Below are 16,481 nucleotides of genomic sequence, written 5' to 3'. Positions count from 1 at the left end.
TTAAATTAATTCTTTGTTGTTTTGTGTGTAAGCAACTTTTTAATGAAATTTTAGCATTAAAATGACAGAATTCTGGAGTAAAAGTCTTAGTACCAAGAGTTCACTAACTTTGCTGTTATTAACACTACACTTTTTTTTAAATTCGGCAATACTAAAAAGTAACAGTAATTCATTTGTAAGAGTAAATTATAGAAAAAAATGTGCAATGTTTTAATACTAAGGTAACTCTGCCCCAAAAGAGAATGCAGCATGGATAGATTTCAAATATTCTTTAAGTATTTCCCCAGCAGCAGAGAAAGTTGTCTCAACGTTGTAGCAACATTACAATGAGGAAACATACAAGTTGTCACAACGTTTCTCAAAGTTGCCACAACGTTTCACAATGTTGAGTCAACGTTGTCACAACGTTTAAGTTCCCAGGAAACAACGTTGTGACAACGTTGTCTTAACGTTGTCACAACGTTCTGACAATATTGTCTTACCGTTGTGACAACGTTGTCTCAACGTTAACATTACAATGCAACATTTTTAATGTTGCTACAACGTTGAGGCAACCTTCTCTACTGCTGGGGTTGTAGCATGGAAAACATTTTCCTATTGTAGGCACCGGTAGGAAAGGGTAGATGTTTTTGGCAAAGTACTGTATCACATGACTAGATGCCTTCTCGTTGGTATGATGCCATCCTTGTGTCCGGCCTTCATTTTGCTATTGCATTACATGCTTTTTTGAAAGAGAGGAAAGTTAAAAAACAACAACGAGATACCTAGAAGCTTCCAGGGAAAAAATAGCTGAAGAGGGAATTGAGAAAGCATGAACAATTTAATTTAAGTCCACTACCTCGCAGTGGCTAACTTTCTAAAAATAAACAGTGATTGCTTTATCAAAACTGAGATGGCTAGAGTAAAAGCATGTAGGCAAGTAAATAATTACACTGTAATTAAAAATCGCATTACAAATATTTAAAAATATTTACAAATAACCTGTGAGGTTACTCCATTAACAAAAACCTTTTCCAGCACAGAAATTTGTGTTATCAAAAAAGAAGGCACTACATATGCAATTAAGATGAATCCCAAGAGCTATTCACATCTGGAAGGGAATCCAGGTGGCAGCACTATATTAGGTGTCATGGCCGAATAGAGATGATCGGATGCCTTAGTACGCTTGTTCATGTGAAATGATAGACAGCCAGCACCGTTTAGCCGAATATCAAAGGCATTATGATGAAAAACATAGAAGGAGAAGTTCATGAGCAACAAAATGTGCGGTGTTTATCATTGCACCAACCAGTGTGAGACAAAAGCTATCTCTCTACATAGATTCCGCAACACCCCTAATTTGAGAAAGAAGTGGGAGCACGTCTTGAGAATTAGCTAGCTTATTTAAGAAAAAAAATACAATGGGTCATATAAAAACATAAAGGCATGGCAACGTCAATGTATCATTGAAGTCCCTATATAGCTAGAAACTAAATCACTGATTGGGTGATTGATACAAATTAGTAGCCCAAACTGTGATATGTGTGGCTATATGGAATATTGGACGTAAAAGTAAAAAAAAAATTCATCGGGAGGAAAAATCTGAAATCTTTAAAAAGTCGATAACTTTTCGAGATATATCGACTTGAATTAACATGGGAGCCTTATGGGACTAAAACTTTTTCACTTTTTTAATGTATTTATAAATATGTGAGGAACATGAGATTCCCTTGACAAAAACTAGATTTTTTGGTTGATTTTTTGGTGTGGCTGTCATTGCGATGAATTGATATTTAGTATTTTTTATGATTTTTTGAAAGTGCCCCATGCTTTTCTTATGGCACTACGTAAAGAATTTTTTTGACCAACTTGCAATCATCGCAGGACAAATTCCTTGAAACGCAAGATACAAGATTTTTTGGTTGATTTTTTGGCTATCTCGTAATTTTCATATGTCGAAACAATTCCGAGGAATAAACGATTTCGACTTTCCATTGTAGAGGTGGTCGAATTTTCAACCTTGGATTTCGGCGTTGAGACATGTGCCATGTAAAAATTTGGAATCTTCTGGAAAAAGCTCTTTTGAGCTCACTTTCTCCGTATCCCTCTTAGTTAATTAATAATTAAATTCCGAAAAATGTCCTGCAAGCGAAAAATCATTGTCGCCATTTTTTTGTGGAGCATACAATCTTGAATATCTTAGCAACCATTTCAGCTAGATGAATGAAATTTTCAGGGTAATAGCATCATTAAAATGGTAAACTTTTGCAATGGTGATGATTTCGCTCGATCGATTCACGTGCGAGTTATATCGATACCAATCTCCTTGGATACGCTTCGATCGCTAATAACTTTTTTGTTAATCAAGTATTGAACATGAAAGTCATACACAATACAACTGATAATGCCATTCATCCGACAAAAGTTAAATCAAGCGGATCGATTGATTAGACTCGAAGTTATGATCGATACAAGGTTGTATTCGATTGAGCCATTTTTTGGGCTTATTTACATAGTTACGGAAATAAAAATTTTAACAATACGTAAGGAAAAGAAGGAATTATCCGCACACTTAATTATTTAGATGAATTGTGTTTCCTAATGAAGATACATCGATTTGAATTTATATCATTTTGTATAAGGCCCCCGTAAGAAATACACGCATCCCGTCTATCTACGTCACCAATATAAGAACATAGGTTAAATTTTGAAAGCGGGGATATTAGAGAAGGCAGGGATAAGGGAGTGACCAAAGAAGGGATATCAATAGGATTGCGGATTTTACAGTACAGATGTCAGCAGTGTCTAATGTGCGATTCCATTAGTATAGCAAATACGCAAATTGGCATAACTTGATAAGTGTATACGTTGGACCAATGAAACTTGGTAAACAGGTACATCTTGGCATTCCTCACGATACTCTATGGTAGTATGTTCTGTATTCATCTCCAGCTCGAAATATATCGAATCTGCTTTTTCTTAAAATATATGGAATTGCTATAACATGTAGGATTTAACATCCAAGGACATAGTTGACTAGGGATTAAATAGGAGGTACCAATTAACTGGATATTTAACCAATAGCATTGCGGATTTTTCAGTACAGATGTCAGTATGATCGAAAAATCGATTCAATTATTATAGCAAATACACAAATTGGTATAACTTGAAAAGTATACCTGTTGGACCAATGAAATTTGGCAAATGTGCACATCTTGGTATTCCTCACAATGCCCAACAGAAATATGTTTTGTATGTAGTCTAACGTGCGATATATATCGAATATGATTTTTCTTAAAATATATCGAACTGCTATAACAAATAGGATTTTACATCCAAGGGCATAGTTGACCAGGTTTTATATAGTAGATACCCATAGACTGAAGGTTAAACCAATAGCATTGCGGATTTTACAGTGCAGATGTCAGTATGATCGAAAAATCGATTCGATTATTATAGCAAATACGTAAATTGGCATAACTTCAATAGTTTTTCCGTTGGACCAATGAAATTTGGCGAGTGTGCACATATTGGTATTCCTCACAATGCCCAACAGAAATATGTTTTGTATGTAGTCTAACGTGCGATACATATCGAATATGCTTTTTCTTCAAGCATATCGAACTGCTATAACATATAGGATTTTACATGCAAAGAACATAGTTTACCAGGTATTATATAGTAGATACCCATAGACTGATGCCCCGTTCACACTACGTCCTTTTTACGCCGGTTAGCCCCGACCATGGTTACAAAACGAGGTGTGAACGCAAGTTCCCGTTAACCGTGGTTGGGATTCTGACCACCGTTTTCCGACCATGGTTGGCGGTAGTTCATGCGTGTGTGAACGCAAGTTGGTTAAAAGCCGGTTAGAAAAAGAAGAAGGCGAAGCAGCAACGAAGTGAGATAGGAGGAAAGAAAACTGAAAATAAAGTTTCGAAGAGGAGACGGCCGTTATTGTTGAATTATATTCGTCAGAATTAATTCAAAGGAAAGTGCTATTGATTCATTCCGTAATGTGTTGTAGAGTATGAGATTTTAAACCTGATTTAAGTTATGCGATATACTTTATAGTTCGTAGTGAATTAGCTATTAGCTCGTATTGAATTGTTACGGACAGATTGAATAATCTATATTAATATTTTGCTAGAATTAAGTAAAATGTGCGATACTACCATAATAAAAATCCGAAGGTCACAATGATTTTAATGTTTTGGTAAGAGCACAGTCTAAACATTTGTCTTTGTTTAGACTGTGGTAAGAGTTCTTTGTCCCAGTTTGCAAAAGATCACGTATGTTCATCCTTGAACAAAAGTTCTTCCTATATCAATATAAAGTATCAGGCTAACGGCTAGTCAGATGTAACGATAGAAAATGAATTTAGAAACGTCGGGTGATACCACATATCGCAAAAATTACCACGTTCTCTCTCTTATTTCATAAGTTAAATTTCAACAATCGTCACATTTCTGCAAGTTATTCGTCCACATTTGAAGAAGAGGTAAAAGAGTTTTAATTTACGGTAGAGCATCACAGTGGATCATGTCCTTTGTCAAAGTCAGAAAACAATAATAGCTAAGAACAGCTAAGAATGTAATGCAGCGAAAAGTGTATCTCCATCCCAAATCACAAGTGTCTCAAATTGAGGCTCGAGTCTCAAGATTAGGTCCTCGATTTTCTTCACCTACATCAATGATTTGTCGACACATCCGAATCAAGGGCAAGTAGTAGTATATGTTGTTGATATCAACCTAATTATCAGTAATACTCGCTTTCATTCGTATTAAATAGAGCAGTGGAAGAATGCAAGCCACACTATGGATGAAATGATTAGTTGGACGAACACATTTGAATTACCTTCTACGTAGCAAGGAACAATGATTGTCGACGCTGGAATGCAATTTTTAATTCATAAGCAGCTCATAATATGCACATATGTTTAAATTCATCATCAATATCATTGCAATTAACACAAGAACTTTTCCCTGCATTTTCTATATTTCCTTCCAACAAGTTATTTGCTCTTGTCAATTCATTTTTCACTTGGAATTACTCTACCACTCATCAGATGTCGCCAGGGTCTAACCATGGTTGAGTGTGAACGCGCGTTGGTTCTGACGTCATCTTACGCTGGTTAAGAAAGATGGTAATGTGAACGGGGCATGAAAGTTAAACCAATAGCATTGCGGATTTTACAGTACAGATGTCAGTATGATCGAAAAATCGATTCGATCATTATAGCAAATACGTAAATTGGCATAACTTCAATAGTTTTTCCGTTAGACCAATGAAATTTGGCTAATGTGCACATCAACGTATTCGTAACAATGCTCAACAGAAATATGTTTTGTATGTAGTCTTACGTTCGATATGTATCGAATCTACTTTTTCTTAAAAGATATCGAATTGCTATAACATATAGGATTTTACATCCAAGGACATAGTTGACCAGGAATCATATAGAAAAAACCCGTAGACTGAAAGTTAAACCAATAGCATTGTGGATTTTACAGTACAGATGTCAGTACAATCGAAAGATCGATACGATAACTATAGCAAATACGCAAATTGGCATAACTTGATTGCTATATAAGTTGGACCAAAGAAATTTTGGGAATGGGTATATTCCTCACAATGCCCAATAGAAATATGTTTTGTATATGGTCTCACATGCGATATATATCGAATCCTCTTTTTCCAAATTATATCGATTTGCCTTAACATTTAGGATTTTACATCCACAGGCATTGTTGACCATGAATTATAGAGTAGATGATTACTGACTGGAATAATAATATACAGCATTGCGGATTTTACAGTGCAGATGGCAGTTTATTCGAAAGATCGAATCGATTATTGTAGCAAATATGCAAATTGGCATAACTTGAATAGTATATGCGTTGGACCAATGAAATTTGGTGAATGGGTACACATTGGTATTCCTCACAATGCCCAATGGGAACATTATTTGTATGTAGTTTCTCATTCGATATATATCGAATCTGCTTTTTCTTAAAATATTTGGAATTGTTATAACACATCGGAATTTGCATCAACGGGCAAAGTTGACCAGGAACTATATGGTAAATGGCCATGGACCGGAATTAAAGTCAAAAGCATTCTGGATTTTACATTACAGATACAGTATAATCGAATGATCGAATCGATTATTATAGAAAATACGCGAATTGGCATAACTTGATTCGTATATCCTTTGGGCCAATGAAATTTGGTGAATGTGTACATCCTGGTATTCCACACAAACCCCAATGGAAATATGTTTTGCATGTAGTGTCTCATTAGATATATATCGATTCAGCCTTTTCTTAAAATATATCGAATTGCTACAACATGCAGGATTTTACATCCGCGGGCGTATTTGACCATGAAATATAGGGTAGATGACCTAACGGGAATATAAATCAATAGGATTGCGAATTTATATTTTCACGTGTGAGTATACTTAACAATTCGTTATGATTATGGTAGCAAATATGCTAACTTGCGTATCGTTATTGCTATTGATGTTAGACCGAAGAAATTTTATGAATATGTTTATTATAGCATTGTTCATGCTGCACTTATGAAATATATTTGCGTTTTAACCCTTTAGCTGCGGGAGCGTCAAAATTTTTCTGCCACTGTGTGCGGGACATGAGCGGGGAAGATATTTTTCCGTCGACCCCGGGCGTGTGTCTAGCAGGTAGTGGACCCTCATAATCCGGGACTACCCACCCTACCCCCTGACGACAGACCATGAATACAATTGAGCCCTTTCTAAGAATCATAATTGGAATTTAAATATTTTAACGTTGCTTTTTCTAAATTGAATGTAAATGAATTTTTTTCCTCAAATTTGGCCAGCATGGCATTTTAATGAGCGATTTGATATCAAACAGTAAAATAATCCATTGATTTTTAACCATATTCCTCAATATTTCAACCACAAGTCAGCCGATTTGAACTTTGGGGAGCATTTGGAACGTCTGTTTGGATGCGGTAGGTAAAGGTAATGGATAATAAAGGTTATAATAGGCATTCTGTCTAGAAATTATTGTATTTTTGGCACTTAGAAATCAATATTTGAATGATAATCTCTAAAACAACCCATAGCTTTCTGACAGTCTCTGCAACAAAAGCGCGTGTCTTTTCTCTTTTGATCCCTTTTTTTGGTATTATTACACACGAAACATGCTCTCTGGGGTTTTTTCTGTCCTCACAGTCAGGTATTTTTTCAATAAAATGCCTGGCTTTTAATCTTTCAGGAACGTTAGCACCAGCCTGAAAGTTTTCTTGCAATATTGTGTCGTCGGTTCCTAAAACACTATACTTTTTAGTAGCTGGTCTGCAACAGCCCGTACAAATTTTCTATAAATAATTCTCTTTTTAGTTTTCAACTTGAATACATAAAAGGCGTTTACAAAGTTACATCAAGCAGGTGGAAAAACTGTTTCTTGTACCACTTCACTGACTTCCTCAAACATTCCAATGATCCAATCATCATATCGGATTTGTCAACCAATCTCATATTTTTTACATTATCAACAACAGCGTTTGGTTTGAAAATAACGTTGTTTGTCCGATAACATTTTTTCCGCTGTCAATCATTTGGCCTGAATGAATAGTGGATAACAAGCAAACATCACGTTTGTCATGCCATTTCATGGCGAGTACATTGCCATTGCATTGCATTTCGTAATCACCTCTGACCATTTTTTGTTTTTCAAATTTTGGTATATTTTTTCTATTCACTCTTACCGTACCACACGATCCAGTTTTATTTTTTAACAGAAATTCACACAATTTAGGACTGGTGCAGTAGTTATCTGTGAACAATACATGTCCTTTACCAAGATAACTCTCCATTAACTTTTTAACCACTTCACTAGACAATCCCAAATCTCCACAGTGGTTGATTTCAGTTTTGGCTCCGCTATACACTATCATGTCCACTATAAATCCAGTTTCACAATCACACAAAACAAAAATCTTATTTCCAAACCTGTGTCTTTTTGACGGAATATATTGCTTGAAGCCCAGGCGTCCTTTGAATAAAACTAATGACTCGTCGATCACTAGTTTACAGAATGGGTGAAACATCTACGAAAATTTCAACTTGAGGTGGGAAAACACATGTCTAATTTTCCATAACGGGTCACTAGCTGATGGATTGTTGTTGTCCACAAAATGAAGACAGCGTAAAATTAAAATAAATCTGTCTCTCGGCATACACTTTCCAAAAATCATGGTGCGAATTAGCGGATCTCGGGACCAATACTCTTGAATGGAATGTTTTCTTACGTTTGGCATAAGAAAACTAAGGGCAAGAAATACGTAAAACTCATTAAAACTAACATTCGAAGGGAAAGGGATATTCGAAGGGAAACCCACTCGGTGGGAAATCCAGAACGAGATTATAATACTCAAAGGAAAGAAATGTCCTTGGTAATTACGCAGGTGCGACAGACCCACCACCGAAAGTATAAGAAAGAATAACCAATGCTTTCAAATAAGTTTCCCCGGCTAATGGACAATGACAAGATTAAAAAATTCCTAGGAAATGCAAGGATTCATTGGAAATGTTTTCTTCGTGAATGTGCCGCGGAGAGCAGAGAGACCTCTCTCTCGAAGAAGGGATAATCTGGGTAGCGCTCCCCGTGGTGAGGGTGCCCAGTCCTGGAAAGACGCCTTTGTGCTTTCTGCCACTAGGTTGGGCCTAGTTCAAGCAACGGCGGAAAGGATGGCAATAAAATCTTAAGGAAAGAGTGCCAGTGGTAAGAAAATCTGGTCAAACGTAGAGAAACGTTTTTCCCGCACTCACCATGCAGAACGTTTAAAAACGTTCCCGCAGCCTAAGGGTTAAACTCCCATTCGACACATATCGAATCTACGTTTTGTATAATATATGGAATATTGCTTACCGAATATAACATCAACGGGGACAGTTGAACATTCTTCGGTTCTTTCTCCAATTCAAGTTTCACAACCGTATTAATACATTTATTGTAATCAATGCGTTTTTTTCTTATAAACCTTCCTTAGATATAAAAAAATTACAACATTGAGAGACATACATCGTCAGTAAAATCCGAACAATACTTCATTATTCGAGACATATTTATTCGGATAATCATTTCATTAGTCTCTGTTCGTTTATTTTCTAATAATGATGTATTTAATTTCATTAAGTCTGCTGTATTCAAACGTTAAAAATCAAAAATGGAGGTGATACAATCCTAGGGTAAGGGCTGAAATACGATAAATCGCTTAAGTTCATCTACCATACACTATATTCTTTTACATTGCGTAAATCATTCACATCAAAACGGTTTCCCGAAGCATTTATCACCGTGGTTACTAAGAAAGTCTTAAGTATTGTTGGCTGTGAATGAGCGTATTGTCCGCCTATTTCACTCATTCAAAACGATATTTTGAGTGTTTCTTTCGCTTTTTGAACCACGTATGGGGACATGACTCGGAAACATGTGACGCAACTATGTTCACAGCCCCCTAATTACCCGCTTGATGAATTCAAGCGCCCAATATACTCGTTTAATGCATACTTAAAACTTGTTCGCGCAAGTATGGAGGTGTCATAGGAGGAGATCCAGACGGAGGGAAGGTTGATCAACTTGCAATAACTATCAATGAATTTTCAGCTATCCAATAAGCCAGGAAAGTTAAGGTTGGGGAAATAATTCGAATCGCGACAACTGAGAATTATATGAATATTCCAGGGCGACTACCCACCAATCGCCGGGACTTAGTCAGCTTGAGACATGTAATTTTTCCGAAACTCGCAAACACTTTTTCCCCGGCGATCCCCCCACCTATCGGCGGGACATCTTCCGCCCGGGGGCCCGTCAAAACCGGGTCTGTCCTAAAAACATCTGTCTCTTTCTCATTCAATAGCTAGGCCCTGCTCTTCCGAAAACGATGCGGGGCGAATTCCCGACGTTCCTAAGGCCTGCGAACTTCGTTCGGTTAAAGGATTTCTCGACTCACTTTACCCAAATGGCCTAAATTCGATTTTGCCGACCGGGGCCGAGGCACGGAGACCCTCCCGCGACCCGACTCAACACTTCCCCATCGATCTTCGCTAGCCGGTGATAGTCGAGTGACTCCACATAGCAGTAAAAACGCCAATGCAATAGGGGAATTCCTCTCACGACAACACCGACGTCGAATTCCCTTAAGAAGAATAGATTATTGAGGACGGATGGCTTATGCGAGTAGATGCCTATCATATTGTTTCATGATTTTAAAATGATATCTATGGTAATAGATGGTTGATAAAATCGTCAAACATTACACACGGAAACGGAAAAAGAAGCACCAATTTTCTTCTGAAAAGCATGTATCTCGTGTGGCATGCCATTAATAACGCTTGTTTGCATGAAAAAGACCATTACAAGAACCAAATACTCCATCAGTGCTTCAACCATGACTGATTACAGCATTCCACTTCATAGCCCTCTACGAGGGACCTAGTGAAGTCTTCATTGAACTCCAAAGCGTCAGATGTAGAAAAAATTACTTCATCCATTATTCACAACTGAGATATACATCAGTATTCGCTTCATGAAATTGCTGAAAACACACCCTTTTCGCTCACCGCTAGGCTGTGGCATTAGTAAACCAACCGGCCGATCATCTCTGTCTCGTTTCTGAAATTGGCCACCAGATGTCAGCTACTTTGATTCCTGTTGCGAATAGTGCATCCCAAGAGACTTAAGTGATTATGTAACGTAGAGCACAAGAAATCTATTGGATAATGATTTATATCTGTTAGTAAAAACGATCAACATATTTTCAGATATGACATATTTTTCCTAGCTTTAACCTTGGCAATAAGAGCCATGAAGTCACTCCGATTTTGCAACTCCCCACAAAAACTTACTATAACCTTTAGTAAGATAGTTAGATTTTAAGATAGTTAGATAGTAATCTTTTTCAGCAGAACATCTTAATTTACATTTCACTCTTGAATTTATCTTCAAAGGAGATTAGGTTACAATCACCGAGTAGCATTAATTAGCACAATACGTACCCAGCATGGGTATCACCAGTTACATACAGAATGAGAGCTGTTTCCTGGAGCCTACAGTCGTTTAAATAAAAATTCATGTCACATAACAGTGCCTTCCTCATAGTCTGCTCAATAGAAGCTATTCAGATAGCATGACTGGGCCAAGGTGTTTGATCAATGTGCAACATAAATGAACGTTTCTCATTACTTTTCACATAACTCACGTTCAATCAGTGTATGTATTTTGTTATTATTTAAAAATTCTGAGTGAGGAAATATAACTGAAACGCCATAAAAATGTAAAGGCAAGCACCATCATTATATTCATGACCAATGATTCTATGATCACAATATTTTCTACCAATGCAACTGATAGTTCAGAAGATTATCTTGATGAATGATATTGTTGCCAATGTCTCTCGGGAGCAGCTGCGTGTTGCACTTTGTTATGCGAACTTTTGAGTCCATTGCAAGTCATATCATCAGATGATGAATGATATTGCGCAAAAATGCACAAAGCTACATGTGTGTCGTGCGATTAGCTCGAAATCAAAAGATGAGATGCTCCAGTGTCATTTTTTAGGAGCCGATGCTTCTCAACTTTCATTTATTTATGCAACAAAGAGCTGTGAAGGGCAGAAATTGTCAATGGGGCAGGGACTCTTGTCAAGTTGATGTAACACAGAGCTGTGAAGGCACCCTTAATGTCATTATCTCTTCAGGTTGTCAACAGGTATAGTTACACAGTCAAAGTTTCTTTCATTTACCGAACTTAAAATTTGTTATTTCTAACAAGCATCTCCTCATACATTAATTTAATAGATTTTTATGATCATCAAGAATATTTCAAGCTAACCTTTGGGTTAATGGGTTTTTATTAATTACAATCATACCTTTGCAGCATCACTTTCCTCAGGAGACGGTTCCTTTTTGGACTCAATAAGCTTCCAGTCGAGGTCTGTCAGGACAACTCCTCTGCCCTCATCATCCACCTCTTTACCTTCGGAAGCAGGTGAGGCTTGGGGCTGAAAGAGAAATTTAATAAACAGCATTATTAATGACAAAAATGGAGAAATGTTAAAAAAAATTAATATTAAGATTTAAGAATTCGAATAAATTAAAAGATCGTTTTCTAGCATGCAGCTACATACTAAACCACAAGAAGCCTTATGGAAATTAGAGCAAGGAATTTTATTTTTTGTAAATTTGGTTTGCTAGTTTGACACAAGGGTATCTTTGTTATATGCCTAATGCATAATTTTTTCAATGCAAAATCTCTGCCATGATCCCCACAGCAATAGACCTAGGTGTTGTTACCTCAAAATACTATATTTTTAATAATGATATATTGCATAAAGGGAGCCCTTTGCATGAGATAAGAATGCTACTACGTAAACAGACAGATTTAAAAATTACATGTAATGCCAATATTAGAGAAAAAATTTACTGCATTTAAGGCTATCATTCAGTTCATTAACAGCAATTTTGGTAATTAAAAATAATGGAAGCAAGCAAGATAAAGTGATGATAATATAAATAATGATGTTAAATCTCATGAACTGAGAAAGAAATGGGAAGGAGAGTGGAATAAAAAAACGGGCCTTCTATAACCCATAAAAGCAAGATGAGACAACTAAATTGGCCACAACATGAGATGCCATGGCCTAATAAAGAAAAATACTCTGAGCAAAGGTGGATCGGGAGAAGGGCAATTGACAGTCCTAAATTTGATTCATTGGGCAGGCTGTTAAAGATGTACAAGGGAAGAAATATATTCACACAAAAAGGTAAGCAGATAATGAGAGTGCATCAGAGTACTGTGTGAAACCAACCTCAGGATTGCTGACACACGATGGTGATAAAATTTACGCACAATTCAAGTTGAACATGCAACAAATAGTTCACACCTGATCAGCAGAGGCATGTGGCATCAGGTCATTACTGGCCCAATCAGTGCAATCATATTCTTCTTCATCATCACCACTTTTATCCACCTTTACTGAAGAGGACATGTATGTTCCCCTGCCACTCTGATAGAAAGAGAATTACCATTCAATTGATACACAATTTCACTAATTTGCACAAGAAACAAAACTGGTCACAACCAAAACATGAATTACGGCGTGTTTGCAGAAATAAGAAATTACCTGATTCAGAAAAACTATTCCTACTGCATCATGGAAGGTCAAATAAATTTTTGACTGCCCTCATTTAACCGAACAAAACTTAACACAGTTACCACAAAATCCATACCTACTACATTCTGATTTTGGTGAACATAAATTGCGACGCCAACATCCATTTCTCCCCACAACGTAGGAAATGCCAATTACATAATGAAGCAATCTGTTGCCCAGGCATTACTGAGCACAGGCGATCACACTACTGATGGTAGGGATGGCTGTGGTTCCTAAACCTTTGGTTGAAGAATATTTTTTTATAAATAGGGCGCCAGGTACATGCACAGGCTGCATCACCAAGTTAAGGAACCTTACAATGACTTTCGGCGCGTTGGATTCAAACAGACACAGGAATAATTTACTTATAGATTTAATAACACTTCAGAGTCGTTTGGAGATTAAAATAATAATTGGCACCATTCAAAAATCTGCCAATATAAGACACGGTCTCAGGCAATATTTTGTGGAATTGCTTCATGTTAAAGAAATAAAATACAGTTATTTTATTTCATTTAACAAAAATCTGCCATCTTTCAGATTGGTTTCCTCTTGAATATCCCCCAAAGGTCACTCTCTCCAAACACTATCACCTTACATCACTTGTAACATTGTGAAACAAATTAAACAAAATATGACTCCTGTCATAACGCTAAATAAACCTGCAGCTGGCACCATAGATTGGTACATGAGGATTTCCTCTCTACTGCCACATGGTGGGGAGCATCATGCAAGAAATAAAACTCTCAGCCTGAAAACGATTGGGCGTGAGCAAATTGACACAAGGAAATCAACGAGTGGGCATGGGACTGAACTTACTGACGGGGGTGGATCGGGTGGCTCATTGGAGAGGACCTTTTTAGGCAATACCTGAATTCAAAAAGGCATGTCAACATGCACGCCTCGTGCCGGTTGGCTATCTGGGAAATTCCAGGGAGGGAAGAAGGGGAGGGAGAGGAGAGGAGAGTTGTAGGCCCACACCTGTTTTTAGTGCATTTTGTCGATTGCAGAATAGCCGGAAACAAAATTTTCAATCAGCTGGCCTCGTGGTGAAGACCGTGACTAAATCCCTCATTAGGAAAGAGTTCTGTTTGGTGGACAGAGCTAATGGCTGCTAAATCCAATTCCCGGGCTAACCAACCAAATACAACAAGCTGGATTTGATTAGGATAAATCACTCAAATTGAATGATTAAATGATTGCATTTCCTACATTGCGGGGAGCAATAGATGTTGGGGTCACAATTTATGTTCACCAAAATCGGAATGTAGCAGGTATGGATTTGGTGATTGATTGAACTTATTTTGGATAAATATCTCAAATTGAATGATTTTGTTCATTTTGAACCATTATATCTGTGGATTATTATTCAAACCCTCAGGTGTGTTCAGCTGCACCTTGCTCCATGATCATGACATCATGATCACCATGTGAGAGCATTCTTGCTGCAAGAGTAGGCATCATGACCCTCGCTTGTTTTCCTCCCTTCTGCTCCGTGCTGATCCAAAGTGAGCAAGGTGTTTCTACTCTCACTAAAAGGCCAACTGTGCCATGAAGTGAGAACACTCACTCACTTAGTGAGCAAATGCGAGTAACTAGTGCAGTTCAGTGCACCCATTTTGCTCATTACAATGAGTGATTCATTTTGAATAATTCATAATTCACAACACACTCTTCTGAACTTGTTTAATGTTTATGAAGCCAGGGAAAAGGTTGCTTGTTTCTACTACATGAGGCTTGGAATGTTCCAATGTTCTGCAGAGGTATGGATTCGCATAATAAAAAATCTGAGCTATAAAAAGAAAAAGTGTTGACTCACCAAGTCATCAATTGCCAATGGGTCTCTGGCATCACTTTCAAATCCATCTGGAGCCGTTTTATTCACCACTTCATCATTCTCTTCTCCTAGGGGGTCTATGTTCTCCTCTTTTACATGAAACTATAAGAGAATGCTGGGTGACACTATATAAAATCCATATAATAATAACAACAACAAAACATCCACTTTTACCTGTGACTACTCATACTGACCAAATGCACCTATGCATGAGATTTTTGGGAGCAACTTAAATAAAATTTCTGACATAATAGCTCTTTTCTGTTCAACTGAGCCAAGAACGGCTCCTAGTATGCTTAATTGCACCTTTTCTGTTAATAATAACGAATCCCTCATTTTGAGCAATTTTTTTAATGAAAGACAAAGCCCTACAATACTTGTTCAAATTTGATCAAGTGAGGGAAAAGTTTGCGGGTTTTTTTGCTCAGTCATTCAAGTAGTGCTCCACTGAGGAATGGATTTGTTGCATAACTTAACTGTGCTAAACAAGGAAAGAGTGTTGACTCACCAAGTCATCCATTGCCAATGGGTCTATAGCATCACTTTTAATTCCATTGGGAGCTGTCCCATGCAGCACTTCACCATTCTCTTCTCTTAGGGGGTCTATGCTCTCCTCTTGTACATGAAACTAGAAGAGAATGCTGGGTGTCACTCCACGAAACACAATAAAAAATAATGGTAAAAATAAAACCTCCTTCTTTTATCACAAAATACTCATCCTAATGAAATGCAACTATGCCTGAGTTTTTTATGACCAACTTCAATGAAATTTATGACATGATACCTCTTTTCTCTCCAATTGAGCCTAGGACGGCTCATATTGTGCTTGATTGCACCTCATCTGTTTATTATAATGAATCACTCATTTTGAGCATTTTTTGATGAAAGACAAATCCCTACAATACTTGTTCAAACTTGATCAAGTAAGGGAAAAGTTTGTGTTATTTTGCTCAGTCATACGAGTAGTGCTCCACTGAGGAATGGATTTGTAACATAACTAAACTGTGCTAAACAAGGAAAGAGTGTTAATTCACCATGTCATCCATTGCCAATGGGTCTACGGCATCACTTTCAGTTCCATCTGGAGCTTTTCCATGCAGCATTTCATTATTCTTTCCTCTTTGAGATTCTTTATTCTCCACTTTTACATGACACTGGAAAAGAATGCAGCACAACACTCAATAAAGTTCTATTATTAATAACACATTTTTAATAATATTTAATGTAGTAGAAGTATGTATGTCCACGACTCCTCAACAGACTCCTAACATCAAAAATTTTATCCATCAGAACCAAACTTTAAATTTGTGAAACCAAAATACGACCGACCCTACTGTATAGAGCTGAATCAAGGCTCATCGACAAAAGAAAAGAAAAGTATTTTATTATGTATGTTTTAAAGTGAAGTTTTTATAGTAGTTTTTTGGACCCATAAGAGAAAATGAAATCTGGAAAACCA

General features: G+C 37.1%; 1 protein-coding gene across 1 annotated transcript in view; it reads right to left on the bottom strand.

Annotated features, from left to right (window-relative positions):
* The window catches only part of LOC124172075 (zinc finger protein 211-like), a 44,511-nt gene that overhangs the window by 8,691 nt on the left and 19,339 nt on the right, over window positions 1-16,481 (bottom strand). The window contains exons 4-7 of the mRNA XM_046551482.1: window positions 16,057-16,176; window positions 15,005-15,124; window positions 12,916-13,038; window positions 11,902-12,033 (exon numbers count right to left, since the gene is read on the bottom strand). Coding sequence (XP_046407438.1) covers window positions 11,902-12,033; window positions 12,916-13,038; window positions 15,005-15,124; window positions 16,057-16,176 — 495 coding nt within the window. The remainder of the gene's footprint in view (window positions 1-11,901; window positions 12,034-12,915; window positions 13,039-15,004; window positions 15,125-16,056; window positions 16,177-16,481) is intronic.

Source organism: Ischnura elegans (genome assembly GCF_921293095.1).
Source record: "Ischnura elegans chromosome 13 unlocalized genomic scaffold, ioIscEleg1.1 SUPER_13_unloc_1, whole genome shotgun sequence".
Taxonomy (NCBI): Eukaryota; Metazoa; Arthropoda; class Insecta; order Odonata; family Coenagrionidae; genus Ischnura; species Ischnura elegans.
Note: the sequence above shows the minus strand (reverse complement) of the source record. Positions and strands in the feature narration are given on the sequence as shown.